The sequence below is a fragment of the Apteryx mantelli genome, chromosome 7 (assembly GCF_036417845.1).
Source record: "Apteryx mantelli isolate bAptMan1 chromosome 7, bAptMan1.hap1, whole genome shotgun sequence".
Classification (NCBI taxonomy): domain Eukaryota; kingdom Metazoa; phylum Chordata; class Aves; order Apterygiformes; family Apterygidae; genus Apteryx; species Apteryx mantelli.
This window is the reverse complement of record NC_089984.1, coordinates 28,532,142-28,551,506: the sequence shown is the minus strand read 5'-3', so window position 1 is coordinate 28,551,506 and position 19,365 is coordinate 28,532,142. Positions and strand designations below refer to the sequence as shown.

At 45.8% G+C, this 19,365-nt stretch overlaps 1 protein-coding gene across 1 annotated transcript in view; it reads right to left on the bottom strand.

The window, feature by feature from the left end:
- HPSE2 (heparanase 2 (inactive)) overlaps window positions 1-19,365 on the bottom strand; it is a 129,633-nt gene that overhangs the window by 104,127 nt on the left and 6,141 nt on the right. The window contains exon 3 of the mRNA XM_067300111.1: window positions 10,416-10,577. Within this exon, the coding sequence (XP_067156212.1) occupies window positions 10,416-10,577 (162 nt within the window). The remainder of the gene's footprint in view (window positions 1-10,415; window positions 10,578-19,365) is intronic.

Genomic DNA, 19,365 nt, shown 5'->3' with positions numbered 1-19,365 from the left:
GTCACTATTTGGTTGGAATTTTTTTTTTAATGCAGCAAACCCTCACCACACACAGAGTTCCCTGTCCTGTCCACACAGGCACTCCTCTTCTCCAAAACGTGCATTTGAGAAAAGCTTGTGAAGCTGGGCAAACAGAACATAATCCCAGTCAAAAATACATACACATGGTGCTTCAATTTCCCCAGGCTGAGAAAAATTATATAAGCAATTGATGGAGACAAAAATATTAGACAAAAGAATCCGAAAAGAACATTTGAAGTTTCTTGAGAGAAGTGTTTTAGATGGCAAAAATCAGCCTATTCAACCACTATGAATTAAGGGAATTTTGGCTGGAAACCCATCCTAATTCAGTGGCATAGGCAGCAATAACAAAACAATATAAATCACAATTGTAAAGCTAGAGAAATAGCAACCAACTGGAAATTACAAAGTATAGAAAATTGATAAAGTATTTAAAGACATGAGGGAAAAATTCACACCTTGCAAAGTTAAAATAATAGTGGGAATTTAAATACAGAGGAAAGAAAGGAACTATGAACAGTTATAGGTCCATTATTATGTGGTCATGGTAAAAATCATGAATGTAATTACAAAAATATAAGTATATGTGCTCTGTATTTAGGAAAAAGGCATGACAATGAACTCTTATCATAAGATGATGATGTATTTCACAGTTTATTAAAAACGGAGGGAGATGTTAGATAACATCTGCTTTAGATAAGCACTGTTAAATCACCCAGCCTGGATAATTTGCACCTAGGAGTGCGCTAAGGAGATCTCTGACCTGCTGATGCTAATTTTTAATAAATCTTGGAATGCCGAGAAATCCTAGAAGGGTAGGAGAGTGCTAACCTGTGCTGGCATTTAGACAGGACCAGCTGACCTTGGAAACTGCAGCCAGCCAGCCTGACAGCAGACCTAGACAAAATAATTAAAAGCTAATATGAGAAGCAGCTGATAATTAATTATATTCATGTTGTTTAACTAATTACCAGTCAACATATGTTGTACAGAAACAAGTGCTGTCTAACTGATGTTGCAGCTTGATTTAAGAACTTGTATTGATGGAAATGATTTGACATAACTAGATGGATAAAAGCAGGTGACATAACAAAATGCATTCATAGTTGTCTTTGATCCAGCACTATTCGGTATTTTTATCAGTCATTTAGGTAACGATATAAAATCTTTAGAGGCAGATGGCACAAACGCAGCTTAGTAAATAACGAACAAAGCAGACTACATTTACCTTGTGATCCGATTTGTACGGCTAAATGGCCGCAATCCAACAAAGCACACTCTAATTCAGCCAAATGCAAAATAATACCCGTATGGGAAAGCAATATAGTTCATATCTGCAGGATGGAAAAGTCTACCTTGCAAGGGCACAAAACAAAGCAGGAGCTACAGAGAGAGTTTTACAGAGCGAAGCTCAAGTTGAAGGAGCCAAATCTGTTCAGCTGATGAAGGAGAGGGGAAAAGTGGTTATATACATGGACAAGTGACTCAGTTGCTGCACAAGGGCATTAATCTAGCACAGGCGGAGAGGGGCTTTCTAATCTGGCAGAGAAAGGCAAAACAAGCTGTAATTGTTGAAAGTTAAAGCAGCGCACAACACTGATAATAAAAGGGAAAGTATCATCAACACAGCAGAGGATGAGAATGTCCCACGAGAAGATCTGGGTGATCCTGGGGCCCGGTGTAAAACACCGGGGGCGAAATCCAGTAGTACAAAGGGCAGGTATGCAAACCTCTGTGTAACACAAGGGTGGAAGGAACACAGATGTCGTCACGCCAGGGGTCTGCTCTAGGCTACAAATTCAGGGAGATCAGAAGCACAAGGCTTATTGGGAGCATCTGAAATACAGAACTTGCTGGTAATTAGGGACCTTTAACTGCCCACACATTTGCTGGGAAAGGAAGACATCAGACAGTCTTGCATCAAGTTCGTGGAATGCGCTGAGAAATAATTGTGAAAGAAGAGACAGGAACAGAAGTGGAGAGGAGGCTCCTCCAGCTTTGATTCTGATCAACAGGAAAAAATGGCAAAAAATATGATCGCAGAAAGCAATGTGGGCAAGAAAGAGTCTGAAACTAGAGCATTCGCAGTCAGCAGAATAAATTTTATTCATTAAAAAAAGATTTTTTCCAGTAGAATAAAAGTTGTACATTTTAAGGACAAACTACAGTAAATTCGGAGGATTGGCAAGTAAGGTTTCATGAAAAATTAAAGGAGAGTTCAGGAAAGATGGCATTTTGTAAAGACACAGTGACAAGGGAACAAACACAAGTTATCCCAGTGTAGAGGGGCGATAAGGAACTCGTGCAGCTAAACTGCCAACTCTGCAATGACTTGCAACACAAGAAAGAAAAGTGGAAACTACATCAAGCTGCTCATGGATGAGCACAAAGGAACAGCACAGGGGGCAAAGCAGGAGCGCCAAGCGTTCAAAAGGAGCTGCTTGCAGCAAGGACTGCAAGCAGTCACGAGGAGACATTTGATAACTACATTAGTGGGGAGAGACAGACCAAAGAGTTCATCACCTCTTGAGCAGGGAGAAAAGGTTAATAGATTGCTGTATGCCACTGAACGCACCACAAGCCCTTCCAAAGCTGTTAGTGCATGTCAGCCCTCCCCCCTCACACCGAAATCTGTTTTCTGTTAGGTTTATGTGTTTTCTTTATTCTCTACACAGCACCCAGAACTAGCTGGTTCTGGTAATGACATTACATGTTATAATGTATGTATAATTGGTAATTTTAAGATACACAATTTATAAGATTTTTCTCTTATGAAGCTAGTTAAATTTAATAAACACCAAATACACAAAAGAAGCCATGTTCCCCACAGTTACAAAAAAAATAGCCAAATCAGATAATGAGAAAGCCAAAGTGTTGCTTAACAGACTAAAGAGTGTCACCTGAAAAAGAGATTCACCTTCATGACCTCTCTCACACTCACATATGCCGTCAGCACACAATGAGTTGTAAAACTACTAATTAGGGTAAGAGAAGGCGGATGATCCCAGGGGGTTGGCTTGCAGCTGTCTCAAGAAGCAAAGAGGTATAAATTGGGACACAAGAAAGATATTTCACAATAACCAGCAACTTGCAGAATTGCACGCAGAGACAGAGCTGAAATGTTGAATGCTTTTGTTGGTTCAGTCTTCTCAAAAAAGGTTAACTATGACCACGAAGTTAATGCAATTAAAAGCAGCAGGGTAAAATTGTAAGCTGTAATAGTGTATGAGCAGCACGAAGATTACTTAAACGATTTTGATGTTTTCAAATGGCGCCTGAGGTCCCTCAGCAGCTCTGAGAATTTGTAGGAGACAAATGAGGTTTCAGGAGACTGGAAAAGGGCACTATCTTCAACAAGTTTAAAAAAAGAAAAAAAGAAAAAGGAAATTGCAGGCCAATCCTCACAGCCACAGTTCCTGGAAAAATTCTGAAACAAAAAATCAATCAGTCCATCTGTAAGCAAGGGCTGGAAATAATAGTCATGCCACATGAAGCCAACCTGCTTTCTCTTTGACATAGCAAGAGGGTCTTATTTGTGAGATAGAGACAACAGATGTTGTATACCTTTATTTTAGCAAGGCTTTAAATTTAGTTTCATATAACATTTTAATTAGCAAATTAGGAAAATAGAGTCTAAATGAAATTCCATACAGTGAATGCACAGCTGGTTGGAAAACCGTACACAAAGAGGCAGACATGAACAAGCAATGTTGTACCAATAAAGTCCATGATTATACTGGGGGCATATAGATCAGAGTGTCACGCACAAGATACATGCAATAGTCCTGCTGCTCTGCTCAGTAAAGAAAGGCCTCAGCTAGAGTACTGGGCTTGTTTCAAGGCAATGAACTTAAAAAGCAGCACAGACCAAGTGGAAAGAGCCCAGGGGACATCACCAAAACACAGAACCACAAGAAAATTTTAAAAGGGCTGAAAGGGACCTCAAGAGGCAGAATCAACCATGCATGTGTCATTCAACTTGACAATAACATGGCCATGAGGAAAGAGCAAAAGAAATGCAGTTGTTCAGCACAGAGAACAAAAGTCTTAGGGGAAACATGATAACAGGCCTCAAATATGTAAAAGATTTCTGCACAGAGGAAAGGAGTACTGTAAACTGCTTTTCATGTCTACAGGGATAGGACATGCCGTAACAGGCTTAGATTTTTAAAAATCTCGTGCTTCAATTTAACTCCATATAGTTAGTTGCATCCTAGACTTGATGGCCAAGGGAGGATATTGGCTCTGTCACCAGAGGTTTTAAGAACAAGGATAAAGTTGCATCTTTTGGGAGTTAATTAATGGTGGTGGCCCTACAACCTGCACAATGCTGGTGCCCCACCACCAAGTCCTGACAACCTGGTGGTTTTACACATGCGTGTCCATGTATTTCAGCAACACACCAGACATCCTCAGAAAGCTACATGGCAAAAAGAGCCAGTTTGCTTCAGAATGAGCTCATATAAACAACTGATAAAGGGACCAAAAAAAAAAAATCAAAACAAACAAACAAAACTCGGTTACAGGAGAAAGATTTCTGTGGTGTATTCATGCACCAGCCCCTCAGTTCCAAGCCTAGTGTCTCAAGAGGGACCCATAAACCATCTTCAAGAGGAAGTGGGACTCTAACTCTGCTGAACATCAAAAACTGTGGGGTCAATACAGATACTGCTTCTAGGACATATAATTTTTCCTGTCCCTTGCTCCCAGAAAACCCCATGGTGTTTCATGGCAATTACCTCTTCCCCATAGGAACTAATGACATTATTGTCTTCCTCTTGCTAAGATTTGCCTGCTTCTCCACCAGTAGCTCAATTGTGCTAATCGATGAGATACTCAGGGAAAGCATTTGCCATATGTATTTAGCTTTGAATGCTGCTTTTCCCATTTCAAACCTGAAGAGGAGCTTTTGCCCCCTGAAGTTGGTCTGTTTTTTTCCAGCTGTATCAGCTGATCAAATAAAAGATACTACCTCTCCTTATATACCTTTCTCCAAGAGGACAGGTATAGCTGATTTGTCATGCAAAAGGCTAGAAGATGCCCTCTTGAGGTCCTTTTCAGATCTATTTTGTACAATGCTGTGAATAATATGTATAAGGAAATGGTCTGCAATAGAAAGAAAAGGAAACATCATGATCCAAAAGTCTCTAATGGACTTGCTGCAAAAACATCAAAAAATACTCTCCGTAAAGGACAAGCAAGCACTGTGCAGACCACCTTCCTGCAGCACCCAGTAAAACAGCTACCACGTTAGGTTTAGGCTGTTGATCCCTAATAAGATACCAAAAGGGCAGGAGAGCAGCACTTACCTCTGCAACTAGGCCAGAGACCTTCCAGGTCCTGTCTCAAACCCTGTTCAGCATCACAAGCCAGTGACCACCCCCCCCCTCCAAATAGCCTCCATGGAGGTTACTTATAACTGTAGATAAAACCATGCATCTGGGGAAAACTCCAGCAAAAAAGAGCAGAGTAACCTTTCTGTGAGCAACACAGGCACCAAAAGCACCCCCAGCCCTGCACCCAGCTCTCTGGATGGACCCCAGCACAGGCAGCATCCAAATCAAGGTCTCCCTCCTGGCCTCTGCAGGATGGGTCCTGCGGACACATCCTGCTCCAGGACCACCATCTCCCAAAACAACTGCATTCAACAGGAATCACAAAACTGCTGGTCACTGGGGGAGGTTCACAAGTGCAGGAAACACAAATGTCACAGGTGCTCGACCTGAGCCATGTGATTCCCTGCCAAGGAGCGAGAGCAACTGTGGCTCTCACTGCCTTTAGGGGAGAGGAGAAAAACATGTTTTTGCAAGGCAGCTTGTCACTTGCAGAAGTCTTTACGCATATGCACTACCCTTGTCCCCACTCCAGGCCGCCCTGCGCACATTTCCCACACAGCGGCCCCACACGTGCTACTGCTCACAAGCCCTCAGCCCTACTCACCGCTGTATCCTCCTGCACACACCACCCCCACACAGGCCAGGCCTCATTTGCATCACCACTGGAGACAAGCAGGTATATTCCCTCCATCACAACCATCCCACGCACTCTTATTGCTCACCCCAGCCAAAGAGGATTTCTGTCTGGCTGCTAACATCTCCAGAAGCAGCCTTTTCCAAGGAAAGCCTCACACAGGGCTCACAGCCACTGTTAATAGCAGCCTCAAAGTTAGATAATAACTTCAATAGGTCTAATGAGATGCCAATGTAAAACACCTGATTGCAAATTCAGACACAAGCAATGAAATTCGCTCTTCTCCTGCCACTTAGATCTCTGTTCCTATCGGCGCCCACCTGTTTTTACTCCACCAGCTGTCTCTTGGTGGAGTTGGGAAGAGGTTGCAGCTCTCTGTGAAGACCCTGAGCAGTGTGGGACCTTGTGGTGTCCATCAGGGAAGCCCTATTTATCCCATGGGGAGAGTTTCATTCCTTGCTTCCTGAGCTTAGAGGCTGTGTCACACAACATGACAGGCTGGGGGTGCTCTCACCACATACACTGCATTGCCTCACTGTCTTTTCAATGCAAATGTGATATTGTAGGACAGGCTTTTGATCCAATGAAGTAATCTGCATTGCAGCTTCAAGCAGAAGGTAGAGCAGAAAGAGGAGATGTTTTTCCTCTGTTCAGTCCAGTGAGAATGAAAAGTGCGGCAGTATTTGGCTTCCTCAGGATGGGAACTTCTAAATGCAAATGCACTATTTATGGTTCATCATTGTATCTTGGGAAGCTCAGTTACACTTAACACTTCACACAAATGCAGAAGGGGACTGTTTCTCACACATGTCTATTGACCTTCTGAGCAATTCCCTCTTCCATTAGGCTTAACTGGCTTTACTTAATAACAGTGCAGAAATCAGCATATATCCAATCTTTCAAAGCACAAACACAATACGTAAACCCAGCACAAACTGGCACTACAGATGGAAGGTTTCAGACTTAATCTGTCAAAGTTCTGCCTGCTACTGCCCTGCTCCCCACAAGCTCACTCACTAATACCTGCACGCACATCACATCTCCCCTGTCCCAGGGCAGTTCCTCATGTCACACACACCGACACCCCACAGCTCTGGGGCTCCAAAATCATCTTACTGTGACCAGGTCATTTCTCCTGAGGGCTGCAAAGGAAGGGAGCCTACTGCGGCTATTGCAACTTTTATTCCTGCAGATACAGACTGTAAAAGGATCACAACTTGCTCCACGTGTTTGACTAGAAAGGAGCAGAGAACTGTTTCTACAGAAAGACTCATCCTCCTCACATATCGCCTCAACAGGCTGGGCTCAGACAGCCAGGTCACAGAGGAGAGCAGAAAAGTCTGGGCACTCCCCTGCTCTACCACTGCCTCCCCCAAGAGCACAGGAGATGCTGATCTGTGAAACAAGACACCCATCTCTGAGCAGCAAGGGGAAGCAGCAAAGATTAATAAGCCCCAAAATGTTTTACAGCATTTAAATAATACTGCCACAGATCAAAGATTATCACTCATCTGAGTGAGGCAGACTCAGTAAGTCTGGAAAGATCACGTACAGAAAACAAATGCAAGATGCAAGAGAAAGCCTGCAGACAGGAGCAGAGGAAAGCTCATACTTGTCTAAAGAAATTGAAGTGGCCTAAGCCAGAGTCTAACACATGTTCCTGGAGGAACAAGAGCCAGAAAGACTGCCTGGTTTCACTCAGTCTCAGTTGTGTCTTAGCGCAAAAAACACATTTCATTTTAAGACACCCTCTTACCTTGGAGGTACCTGCTGCTGGGAGTAGCTCAAATCCCAGTGCAAAAACACAGCCCTGCCTGATCGCTGAGATAAGGAGCATGCTTTGAAATACATGCAACTAGTGAATATATTTGAGAAAGTCCCTGATTTACACAGGGACATAGCCAGGAACCTATGATTGTCATGATGCCTCAGAGACTGCAGAGTCGCACTCTGAGACCTTTCATTCTTAAAGATGTGAGGATACGGTATGGAAGTCCGAGGCCAATATCACAGGCCCGCACTGGCAGAGAGCCTCAGAGGTCTGGTCTGCAGTGTTTCAAGTTGCTCATATAACTAAATCATCTGGGAGGAGGAGGAAGAGAAGGTGACTTTTTACCCAAATCACTACAGCAGTAGAGGTAGTAGCACTGGAATAAAGATGCCTCATGGTGCTATTCTTACTCCCAGCCTATGGTAGAGTAGCTATGCCATTATAAAGCACCTTTGTTCTCACACAGCTTTGGGCAAGATATTCCATTTACAGTTGTTTGGTATAAAGTGCTACAGAAACTAGCAATAGCAGGAATGCCTCTTATGCAGAGGCTTGGGGTTGAATATTCTTTCCGTCTGGGTTGGACACTGAGTTTTGAGGTTCATCCAGAGTACATACACTGCATGGGACCAAGTGACTCCTGGATACAAACCTCCAGGGAAGAATCCTTGTTTGTAGGGGTCCCTGATATTCCAGCCCTGCAAACTCAGGGATACCCTTCAGTACCCCTCCCCAAGCCAGGTCTGGATCCTTGCTCCTGAACCTCACCTCCTGGACCTGGCTGCTGACCTGGGGACTCCTTAAAGCACCATACAAAAACACTGTGCAGAACAAAAAGAAGTCCTCAAGCAAACTCTGGCTGATTGAATTTTGAAGGTAAGGAATGCCCTTCTACAACAGATGTACAACCCCCTCTGCCCACCCCAAACACCAGATCCATCACAGAGAAGGGAAATATTTACACAAGTTAGTAGAGTTCCAGTTAAATATTATGCTTAGCTGTCTAGAGTCCATGTTCTCAGACTATGTCTATGAAATAAAAGATTAAACTTCATAACAATTATGAAGTTGCTCTGCCCACATTCAGAGGGATTTAAAGGACATTAAAATAGTTCTTTGGGTAATATTACAGTGAAATTGCTCTCTCCCTCCAGGAGAGTTAGAGCTAAAACCTTCTGAACTATCCTGTAAACACACTTGGAGAGGCTAAGAGCTGAGCTGATAACCAGGTAGCACCTCTGCTCTGCAGGTTCTGTAAAAAATGTTAGCAATGCCTGAGAGCTTTTGAAGCAGTGAGGGAAGGAGGATAGGGGAGAGCAGCTTCTCTTCTCGAGGGAAGTTTGTTTAGTGGAAAGTAAGCAAGATGTCAGGGGAAAAGCTGACAATGTTGATTCCAGCAGTTGTACTGGGAATAAACAGCCAAGTGGATTATGTTACAGAGAATGAGAAACGGCTCTGAGGATCCCATTTAAATGTTGGGCTTTCGGGAATGGTGTGACTCAGCCACGCTCGCCCACGGGCCCTGGGGGCCGAGCCCCCTGCCAGCCCCGGTGTCACCAGCCCACCTCGGTGGGGTCCATCGAGAGGTCTGGCTATACCAGCGTCTCCAGGGAACCCGGGGCTTGCCGCCGCGTGGCTGTCCCTGCCGAGGACGCCGACCCACGCTGGCTCAGAGGCAAGGGCTGGGCGCTGAAGGAGGGACGCAGCAGAGGATGGTGAGGCTATGCAGGACCCGTTTCCCTCTCCGAGCCCAGCTGCAGGGGAGGGCCGGTGCGGGGTCTGCAGAGCTGCTTGCAGCTCTCTTCTCCCCGCCTTCAGGGGTGGTCTGCCACCATGGGGTCTGCCCTCTCCTCCCCAGCCAGAGTGTGGGGACCCTCCCTCCCAAAAGAGTGGGATGTTTCCCTGCCTTCCAGAGGAAAGGCACCAGGCAAGAGGGGAAGAGGATCTTGTTTGATTTATTAGTCTCTTCCTCCTCCTTGTCTGTTGCTCATCCAGCTGTAGTGATAAAGAGAACAGCTATGAAAGGACACTGCTGGCTGCTGGGATCCCATACTTCTGCCCACTCACTGCCTGAAGACATCAGTCCTTTACAAGCACCATTAAATGTGTATCCAAAATGTGGCAGTCTCTTCCATCCTTTGAGATTCTGTTCCATGGATAATACAAACAGTTGCCAGAAAAAGAGTATCATCTCAGCTCTGTCTGGGCCATTATCCCTTTATATTTGCTCTTTAATATTTACTGGGTTCACACAAAGTGCATGCTCTGAAAAAAAAAAAATCAGCTGCAGCTTAAAGGACTCCAAATTTAGTAATTGCTGCAGCCCCATCAACGTGAATATTTAGCAGGGAGATTTCTACAGTACTTCACGTACTGTGGTATTCTGCTTAGATCAGACTTTGGAAAACGTGCTGTCCCTGGGCACCAAATCTGGAGTGTCTGTGTAGGTGCCGGCTGCAAAGGCCTTATGAGTCCACAGTAATTTCCTGTCAATCTCTTCCCTCCCAGCACCCAGTAATCTTGGTAGAAAACAAAGGCAGCCAGAGAGATGTTGATTCATACAAAGGTGAAGCACCTGAGGGTTTTAACACACCTGTGAGTTAGCAAGAACTAGTCCCAACTCCTGGCTCCAGAGCTGGTCTTGCAGCCTTACCTGTTAATGTGAGGTTGCTGTATGTGTTTGAAAACTGCTCCTTTAACAAAACCAAGTGCATCTGAGCTGCCTTTTCCCTCTGTAGCTCCAACATAATGTCAGGATGCTGGGCGATCTTACAGCCTTTCTGCTTATCCAGGGCAATGTCACTGCGAACAATGTCTACAGCAAAAGGGAAAGAAAAAAGGGAGATGGCCAAACCTCAGCTTTCATTTTTACCAGGTGCTTGGATCAGAACCAGCCAACACGACAGCCACACAACCATCACTCAGCATGAGCAACCCCCCAAAAGGGTCCAAACCCCTTGGGTCCACCTATCCAATGAACCTCCTCTGATCAGGTCTCCTTTTCTCACACAGAAATCTCAAGTCATTGAATTTAATATGCTAATACAACCTATCCCCCTTTCCATCCTTTACCTCCCTAGAAGTCGATCTATTACATTAAGAGCTCTCTCTTGCTGGAAAGTGCTTAAGTCACCCAACATTTATATTACCTCCCTGTTACTGATGCCTTTGACAATAAATAACAAGAAAAAATAAATCCCTTTCTGGTGGCCCACTGTTCACCGTTTACCCTTGCTGTTCCAAAGCATGGTGAAGAAGTCTTTTTCATGCACTGTTTATCCTCACTGCAGCTTTCACGACTAGAGTTAGGTCAGCATGGCTTATGACTCTTTGAAATGCTCTCTGTACACCTTTAATCCCAGACAATCAATTCAAGAGGCATGAAGCTTAATTAACAATTAGATTCACTTCATATGAACATTTTATAAGTCACATCGTGGAACATGAGTATGATATTCCCTCTCCTAGAACTACTCACCTGCTGGGGAAACACAAAGACGGAGGTAGCAGGGGAGAACAAGAGTCAAGTTAGATGTGGCCAATCTCTAAACAGTGGAAGAGTGGTGCAAACCAGTCTCTGAGAGGCCACTTTCTGGATGTAATACTCTCTAACCTGCTCAGATGCCGCAGGTACCATATGCAGTGCTTAATTCTTACAAAACTTTAGGTGCCCAGCAGTGAAAATAAATGATGAAAGCTGGAGTTCTTTGACTGCACTGTATGAGGGCACCCTTTGCATCACGAGGTCACCCTTTGCTTGGTCTGATTCTCATCTAGCTAAAAGCTTCTGAAAGAGCTTATTTTCAGAAGAGAGTCTCATCTAGCTCCACACACATTCTCCAGCTCCATTACAGTTATGCATATCAGGGAACACCAAAATTGTTTCCTGTAGTCATGCTCCTGTCTTTCAAGGTGTCAAATCTTAAGCTCGGCAAACCTAGGTTCAAAGCTCTGCTATGTCTTGGGCTGGCAGGGAACCACCTTGAGTTTAACATAACCTCTCCTCCACCCGCAGCCAGTGTGCTCAGGAGTTGAAATATGGCAACATCCAGCTGGAATGAAAATATGGCTCAGTATTCTCACATCCAGCACAGGGGCTTCAATGCATAAGGATGAGATGGAGCAAGAGGAAGGAAGAGCATTCCTCTGCAGAAACTGTACAGGAGCTTGACTAGACCTTCTCAGCTACAGAGATCCAGAAAGTCCAGTGGTTATCATGGTCAGAAGGGCATCTTACACTTCTAGTGAACAATCTCTTAGCCAGAGATGGTATTACTACAGCTACTGGTGTCACCTGGGGCTTCTGAATGAAGTCATTCACCTTTCTTTCAGCCAGGGTTGGTGGCAGATTTTCTTTCCTCTACAGAAGTGAATGGGAACAGTTCCACATTCCTTCCAGTGCAAAAGGGAGCAAAACACTTCAAGGAGACCCTGAAGGAGGAGGAGACTGAGAGGAAGAAAGGTACAAAACTGGATGGTCAATACAGTGTCTCCAATTCTCTTCAAACTGCTATGAGGGAGTTCAGGCTGGGCCAAAACAAAAGTTAGTCCCTAAAAGGGAGGGAGAGAAGTTCTTCAGGCACCATAACACAGTGCCTCATGACCTAGGACAGGCACTCAGAACCATCTGATTCTGTTAATTTGCTCTTCATGCCAAACAGGTCTAGGTCTCTGGCTCTGCCACAGAGATCGCTCATGGTCTGTAAGAGCCTGGCTAACTTGTTAATTTGTTTGCTGTTGGGTGGCAAGGAACTGAAGGGGTGAGAGGTGCTCGCAGGTCCTGTAGGGAGATTTGGAGTGAACAAGCTATTTCTGTGAGGTCTGAAAAACCCCAAAGTAATCTTGATGGGTTTGAGGAAAGGCAGAATGGACTCCACTCCAGAAGAACAAAAGGCTTTCTGGTTCCTAGCCCCATTGTGAAGAAGTAGAGATCTGCAAGGCGCTGAGGTGAGCTCTCAGTCCCACAGCAGTGGTATAGCCACATTCAAAGAGCACAGCCCTCCTGCTTGGACTGGCTTTCACTGATGGCTCCTAAAATCAAAACCAGTGCCAGCATGGTCCCATAAAGGAGGAACTGCTGGCCTAGGACCACTGGCCCCGCTCCTCCAGGTCTCCCCTTCCCACTGAAGCAATCTCCTCTTGCTGCATGATTTGTGAGAGAAGCGTGATCCTTCTCCACAGAGGCTGGAAGGTCTGAGATAAGCCATGGGACCTGCAGGCTCCCTGTCTCTGGGACAGAGAAGGGTCCCTAGGACAAGTTTTGGCCTTATACCAAGGCCAAAGAGCTAGGGGGAGCCTGAGAAGTCTCTCGGTGAGTCAGATCTAGCCAGGTTAGCCGGGGCAGCTCTGCACGCCGGATCTGGCCCTTGGGCTGGAGGTGCCAGGACAGGACCTTGGAGAGTGCAAGGGGACGCGGCAGCAGGGCCAGCGCAACACCCCCCACCTCCATCTTCAGGGTCCACAAGCCACAGCAAACACAGGCTTATGTGCACTGGAGCCACGTTTGGGAGACAAAGGGCAGGCCCAGGGGACCAGACGCAGGAATGAGGGGCAGAAGCAGTATCTGGAGTGCTGCTCTTAGGGGCTGATGTTACTGTAACAGGGAGTAGCATGAAGAAATCAGACCACATTCATACAAACCCCCAGTCCTTTCTTAGACACTGAAGCCTGGGAGCAGGTGTGCAGGGCACAGAAAACAGGGACACTCTTCTTGCAGTCAGCTTCATGGGACTCCCACAGCACTCTTTAACCTCCCAGAAATCTGCTACTGCAGACATTCAGGAGGCAGAGGCAAGACACCCGTGGTCCTGGCCTCCCAGAGCAACAAAGGACCTAAGAGACTTGCCCAGGACAAAAAAAAGGGGATCTGGACCCCACATTCATTATAGCTCCAGCTTAAACAGTGGGCAGATGTCTGGGATATGCAGCTCCCCAAAGAATTCAATGCCTGATCATCCATCCCCCTGCCCAAGGCTGCACTCAGTGCACGAGAGGAGGCTGAAGGCACCTCTGTATCACTCTCTGAATCAGCAGCACTGAAAGAAGACAGGATGGCAGGGCATAGCTGCTGTGGAGGGTCAGGGGAAATCTCAGCAAGAACAACCCAGGGAAAAGAGCCAGCAGGAAGCCTCAAATCTAAAAGTAAAGAGTGAAAAGGGAAAGAAGCAAGGAGCGCAGTGAGGAGAATCACTGCACAATGCGCTGGGCTGGGCAGCCCCTGCTCGGGAGCTCCAGGAGAAGGACACTGCCTTCCTGAACGTGGAGCAGCAATTAAAAAGAAAAAATTAAAAAAAAAAAAAGAAAAATACCAAGCAAAACAAGAAACCAAACAGCTCTTGCCAGAAGTGCGAAAGAAGAACTCCAGATGTGGGAGCCCCAGAGGACGCCAAATGGTTTCCAAAGACGGCAAACCACGAGCTCTGCCTCGAGAGGGACCGGGAGGGCTGCGGCGGCGAGACGGGCCCGCAGCTCCCCGGGCGGGCCGGGCCGGGCCGGGTCAGTACCCTGGCCAGCTCAGCCCGCCCCGGCCCGGCGCGGCGCGGCGCGGCGCGGCTCGGTTCGGCTCGGCGGAGCGCGGCGCCCCGGTGCGGCCCGGCGCGGCCGCAGGGCCGGTGCCGGAGCGGCGGCTGCTCCGCGGCGCGGTGCTCCCGGGATCCCGCACGCCGCGGGCTCCCTAATGAAGTGTGAAGGGAGCACACCCGTGTGGCGGGTCAGGTGAGCTGCGGCTGCGGCGAGCCAAACCCGCCCCGGCCCCGGCCCCCCGCGGAGGGCACCTCCCGGCCCCCGGCTGTCCCGGCCCTCCGCAGCACGTAACCCTGCTGGGGCTGAGCAGGGAACCACTACCCATCTCATGGGTACGCAGGTATCTCTAAGCCGGGGCACGCAGTACGCGGGGGAAAGCAAGGTTCGCCCTTCCTGCCTCCCACGCACACGCTGCTGCCAGTCACTAGGAGCAGCTGAAATTTCAGCCTCCTGCAGGAGCCCTTCCTTCATCAAGTTGGGCAACTGCGGAAGAAGTCGAGGTTTGGGGAGCTCAGGATGCCCATTTACAAATGCTTTTTTGTGTTTTTTTTCTGAGCGTCTGTGCCTTCCTCTGTTCTGCTTTGGGGTCTGTATGTCTCCAAAGCTGAAACTCATGCCACCTAAGGTGGTCACTGAATTTACCAATGGAAATTTTTAAGAACAAGTTAGCAAAACACCCATCAGGAATGACACAAGTGCAGTGATCCCATCTCAGGGCAAGAGAGAGGGCAGGCTGGCTGAGCTCCAGTGGTCCCTCTCTGTGATTCCTTTGCACCAAGGAGTTGCATTAACCATTTCCCACCATACCCGTACCAGGCCACAGAGCTCCCAAGCCGTGAAATGTTGCTCCCCTCTGGGATGCAAGCCACTTGCAGGCAGCACATAGAGCCAGCTCCCAGCTGCCTGCAGTGGAGAGTTTCCCTGATCAGCAGAGTGAGCCTCTGCACCCAGGAATTCACGTTGGATCAGTGCGGCCAGCATGCAAGTGCCTTAGGAGACTTGTCCAAATCACGAAGCAACCACAGGATATTATGGATAATCTGCTGAAGGGGATGGTGGAAGATGGGAGCAGAGAGATAGAGTTATACAGTTATTGTCAAAGAGGTGCGTGATAAAAGGATGAAGAGGAATAACACCTCTTTCTGAGTGTGTGTGAGAGCAAGCACTGCCCACAGCCATTGCTACACCAGCGAAAACTATAGTCACCAATGCCATGGCACCAGAACAAGCTAAGGTCAAAAACCCTCTTCATAGGACTGTTTGTTTGGGCTTTAAAAGGCAATTCAAAAGGAAAAAAAAAACCTCCTGTATTTTGTTAACAAGAAATCAATATTCCTACCCTGGAAAAATTTAAAAAATGGGAACATTGGAAAGTGACATTACTGCAGAAATTAAATAGATGTTTAATTGGCCACCAGGCAAAACTCTTATGAATTGCAAGTTGCCAAGCTTATAAAATGCCTACTTTTTTAAATCAACATATTTAAAAATGCTTTAAAATCAGATTTTTCTGCTGAAATTACTATAAAATGACCAGTGACTGTGAAATTGGGAACACAACTGTTTTAATTAGAAAGCCTAGAGATTTCTCAAGCCGGAAGCTGCATCCTCGTCATGTCTGTCTTCAATAGAGAATTCTTTGACAGATTTGTCTCATTCCCTTCTTTTTGCTAGGAAAACTCCCTGACAATGATTTCCATAAGCTATTTAGCACTGTGCAAAAAAATCATTTTTGTTTGTTTTGTATGTAATAATTCTGTTTGATGCCCCTTATTTCTTGTGCCATGAAAACAAGGAAATAATCATTCCCAAATTGTCTTCTCTGTGTCACTGAGTTCATAACATTTATCATATCCTCAGTCATTTTCTCCAAGCTGAAAAAAAAAAAAGATCTCTACAGCTGAAAGCTGTGACTTTGATCACCTCTATCACCTTATTCTATACATACATATTCTATGCATTGATTAATATGTGGTCACTTTATAGTATGTGTAGTCATATAAGAATGCTCTCTTTGGGTTTCTCTGATCCTTTCCTAATATTTCCTAAAATTGGATTCACTCTCTTACTGCCCCACATGTTTTCAGAGAACAATCCATATTAAATTCAAAACATTTTTCCTGAATAGCAACAGCTAATTTAGAGTCCGTAGTTATATATGTAGAGTTACATATGTTTCCCCCATGCATGTTACTTTGCATGGATCAGTTCTAATTCTTAAAAGGAAGGTGTAGGTCTGTAGCTTAGAAATAAGTGTGGAACATGCAAAAATATGCATTTTTAAGAGAATTTAGGGTGCCTACTAGAAACAATCAAACATACAACCATAGAAATCTTTGTCTCAGCTGTATATCAGCAAATAGCTAACAAATCAGGATCTAATTGTTTGATTGTGCCATTTCCTGTAGTTATACAGCAATTTTCATGCATGAGTTCAGCAAAACTGTTAGAAATTAACAAAAAAATGGAGATAAGAAACAAGAAATCTTTGGAAGTACTTTCTGCATAGATAATTCCTCCCTTACCTTGTGTAAGGTGATTTCTATGGCCTTTTCTACTTCAAGACACAAAAGAACAGGACTGCCAACAGAAGTATTTGCCTAGCTGGGACCACAAGAAGGTTCCCATGCAATGACCAAACTGTTACTTTCCCAAGTGCAATCTCATGTGCAAGAAACATCATGAGAGCAGGTGGAAAAAATGACTCTTTCCTCTGCAAGCTCTGAAGGGACACTTAGAACAGTCATGAAGGCAGACAAAATGATGCTCTGGATGACCAGAAACAGAAGATGATTTCTTGGATAAAGGAGAGCTTGCTTGTTTATTTTTACATGTACAACAAGCTGGTGCAATTCATTCAGATACATCTGCTGCACTCTAACGGCAAAATTTCATGAGCTGGCTGGGCCACAGGGACAGTCTCAGCCACACGGCAATATCCCTCCCTTGTCCTAGCTCTGGTATCCTCAAACCCCATGATGAGCTGATCCTGCTCACTAAATTAACAGAAAACCAGTCACTTTTTTTCCTGAATTAGTTTTCTGCTGCCTTAGCAGCAACCAGCTCATCAGAGGATCAGAAAGGTGCCAGAGCCAACATAAGGGAATTAGCAGAAGGACACAGCCCAGAGCAGAAGGGAAGCACGAGACCAACCCTTTTGGTAGCAGAGAGCCAAGAGATGACCTTCACCACCTTCACAATGCAGTTAGAAGCTTAATCTGATCAAGCCTGAGGCTGCTGCAGACCTGCCTTTTACCGCGTGCTTTCCTTTCCTAGCACTCTCATCTGTGCCTCCACGATCACACACTTAATTGGTTCAGGCAGCTGAACTAGCTGAAGTGTGATCTTGCCACAGCTAGCTTTTGGCCATTTCAGTTCCTTGAACTGACTCACCACAAATTCAAGTTTGAGACATAGGAGCAGGCAGGAACATGCCACAAAGGATCGAAGGGTTGGAGCAGCAGCCCTGGCCCCTGCAGGACCACACACATCCACATTAGCGACTAGTCATTCACAAGCTCTCATCCGGAGACCATTGGGGCACATGGGAGTGTCACTTGGTAGAAGAAGGAGCATCTGTAATGACCTCAAATGTAGGAGGTAGAAAATGTTACTTTTATGCTGAAAGCAAACTATAAAGGAATCCTCGGGTCATCTGGAAGTTTGCTGTCCTCATTTCCACTCAATATCTAAGACCTTCACAACTGTTCTAAAAGCCCAGCATCCTAGGAGTAGTCTGTGCAGTACAGACTTTGCAAGGAAGGGTGAAGTGACATTCCCACTTGTTGCACAAGTCTCAAGGTTCAGATATAAGGCCAAGTATTCAAAGGTGTCTGAAGGGATGGACCTGCAGGGCCAGGTCCTGGCTTCCCAAGTGGAAAGTATGACCACAAAATATATTAGCCAGGGCTAGGATTACACTGCATAACATGAAGTTTCCCACACAATGGGGTAGAATCTCCTGGCTAGTATGGAAGGCATAAGAAACATGGCTTTTCCAAGGTTTTTGTAGTAATTGGCCATTTTTCCAGATGCCCAGTATCCTCTCCAAAAAAGGAAATAAAATACTGGAAGTGCTGGAAGTAACTTACCAGCAATTAATAGCTTTTTGAAATGTGCTGTCCATATGCACAGTCATGCTGGGAGGACTTACTCACTGCAAGCACTTTAGCTCAGAGACTTTTCCTATGCACTACCTACAGCGCGTATATGTGCTGCCTCTTGCCTCTCCTTCCCACAGTCCACACAGGGCAATGTTGGCTGTGTGTGGTAAATGTCCTTTGGTCTCTTCTCAGTCGCAGAGTCCCAATGGGCTATACAAACCCCAGGGGACAGGCTGGAGAAGCTGCAGTGGCCATGCACTTGGGCCAATGCAACGTGAAGAGCTCCAGTTACAAGCACCTTCCCTTTTTCCCTTGAGTTTTCCTCCATGTGCACATACACACAGGAGAAACTCAGAGCAATGTTTATGCCACAACAGTTTGTCTGAAGCTGGTCTCCATGACTTCGAGGTGAGAAGTCCAGGACTACCCTGCAGATGAGGAGACTTGAGACCAGCCCACAAAACTCATGTCACAGCACCAGCAGGGAGCTTTCAAAATGGGCTCTAAGGCTTCAGTGCCTTGCTGAATCAACAGAAAAGGCACCAGGTTTCCACACCACACCTAACCTCCAAGCACCAAGCTCCAGGGCAACATGCAAGTCAAATGTTAGCAAACCCACTTGGAGGAGGTTCTGTATTTAGGCTAGAGCTGCTGGGAGTCTGAGCAAATGGGTAGCCCTACATGCTTATTCCAAAAAGGAGTTGCTCAAGACTTTTTCCCTGGGGACCTTTTTTCTTTTTATTGTCCCATTCCTCAGAGACAGCTGGCCCTTGGCAAGGACCATAGGAGGTAGCTGAAAGAACAACCACAGTGGAATATTTGGTACATGATCCAATAACAAAAAGAGGAGCAGGTCTACCATGCAGACTAAGCATGAGACTTTGCATCTTGGTACTTGCCCAGAGATCAGACATGTGCCTATGGCAGGAGAGAAATACATCTTGAAATAACAAACCACCGCTCTCAACACTAAAGGTG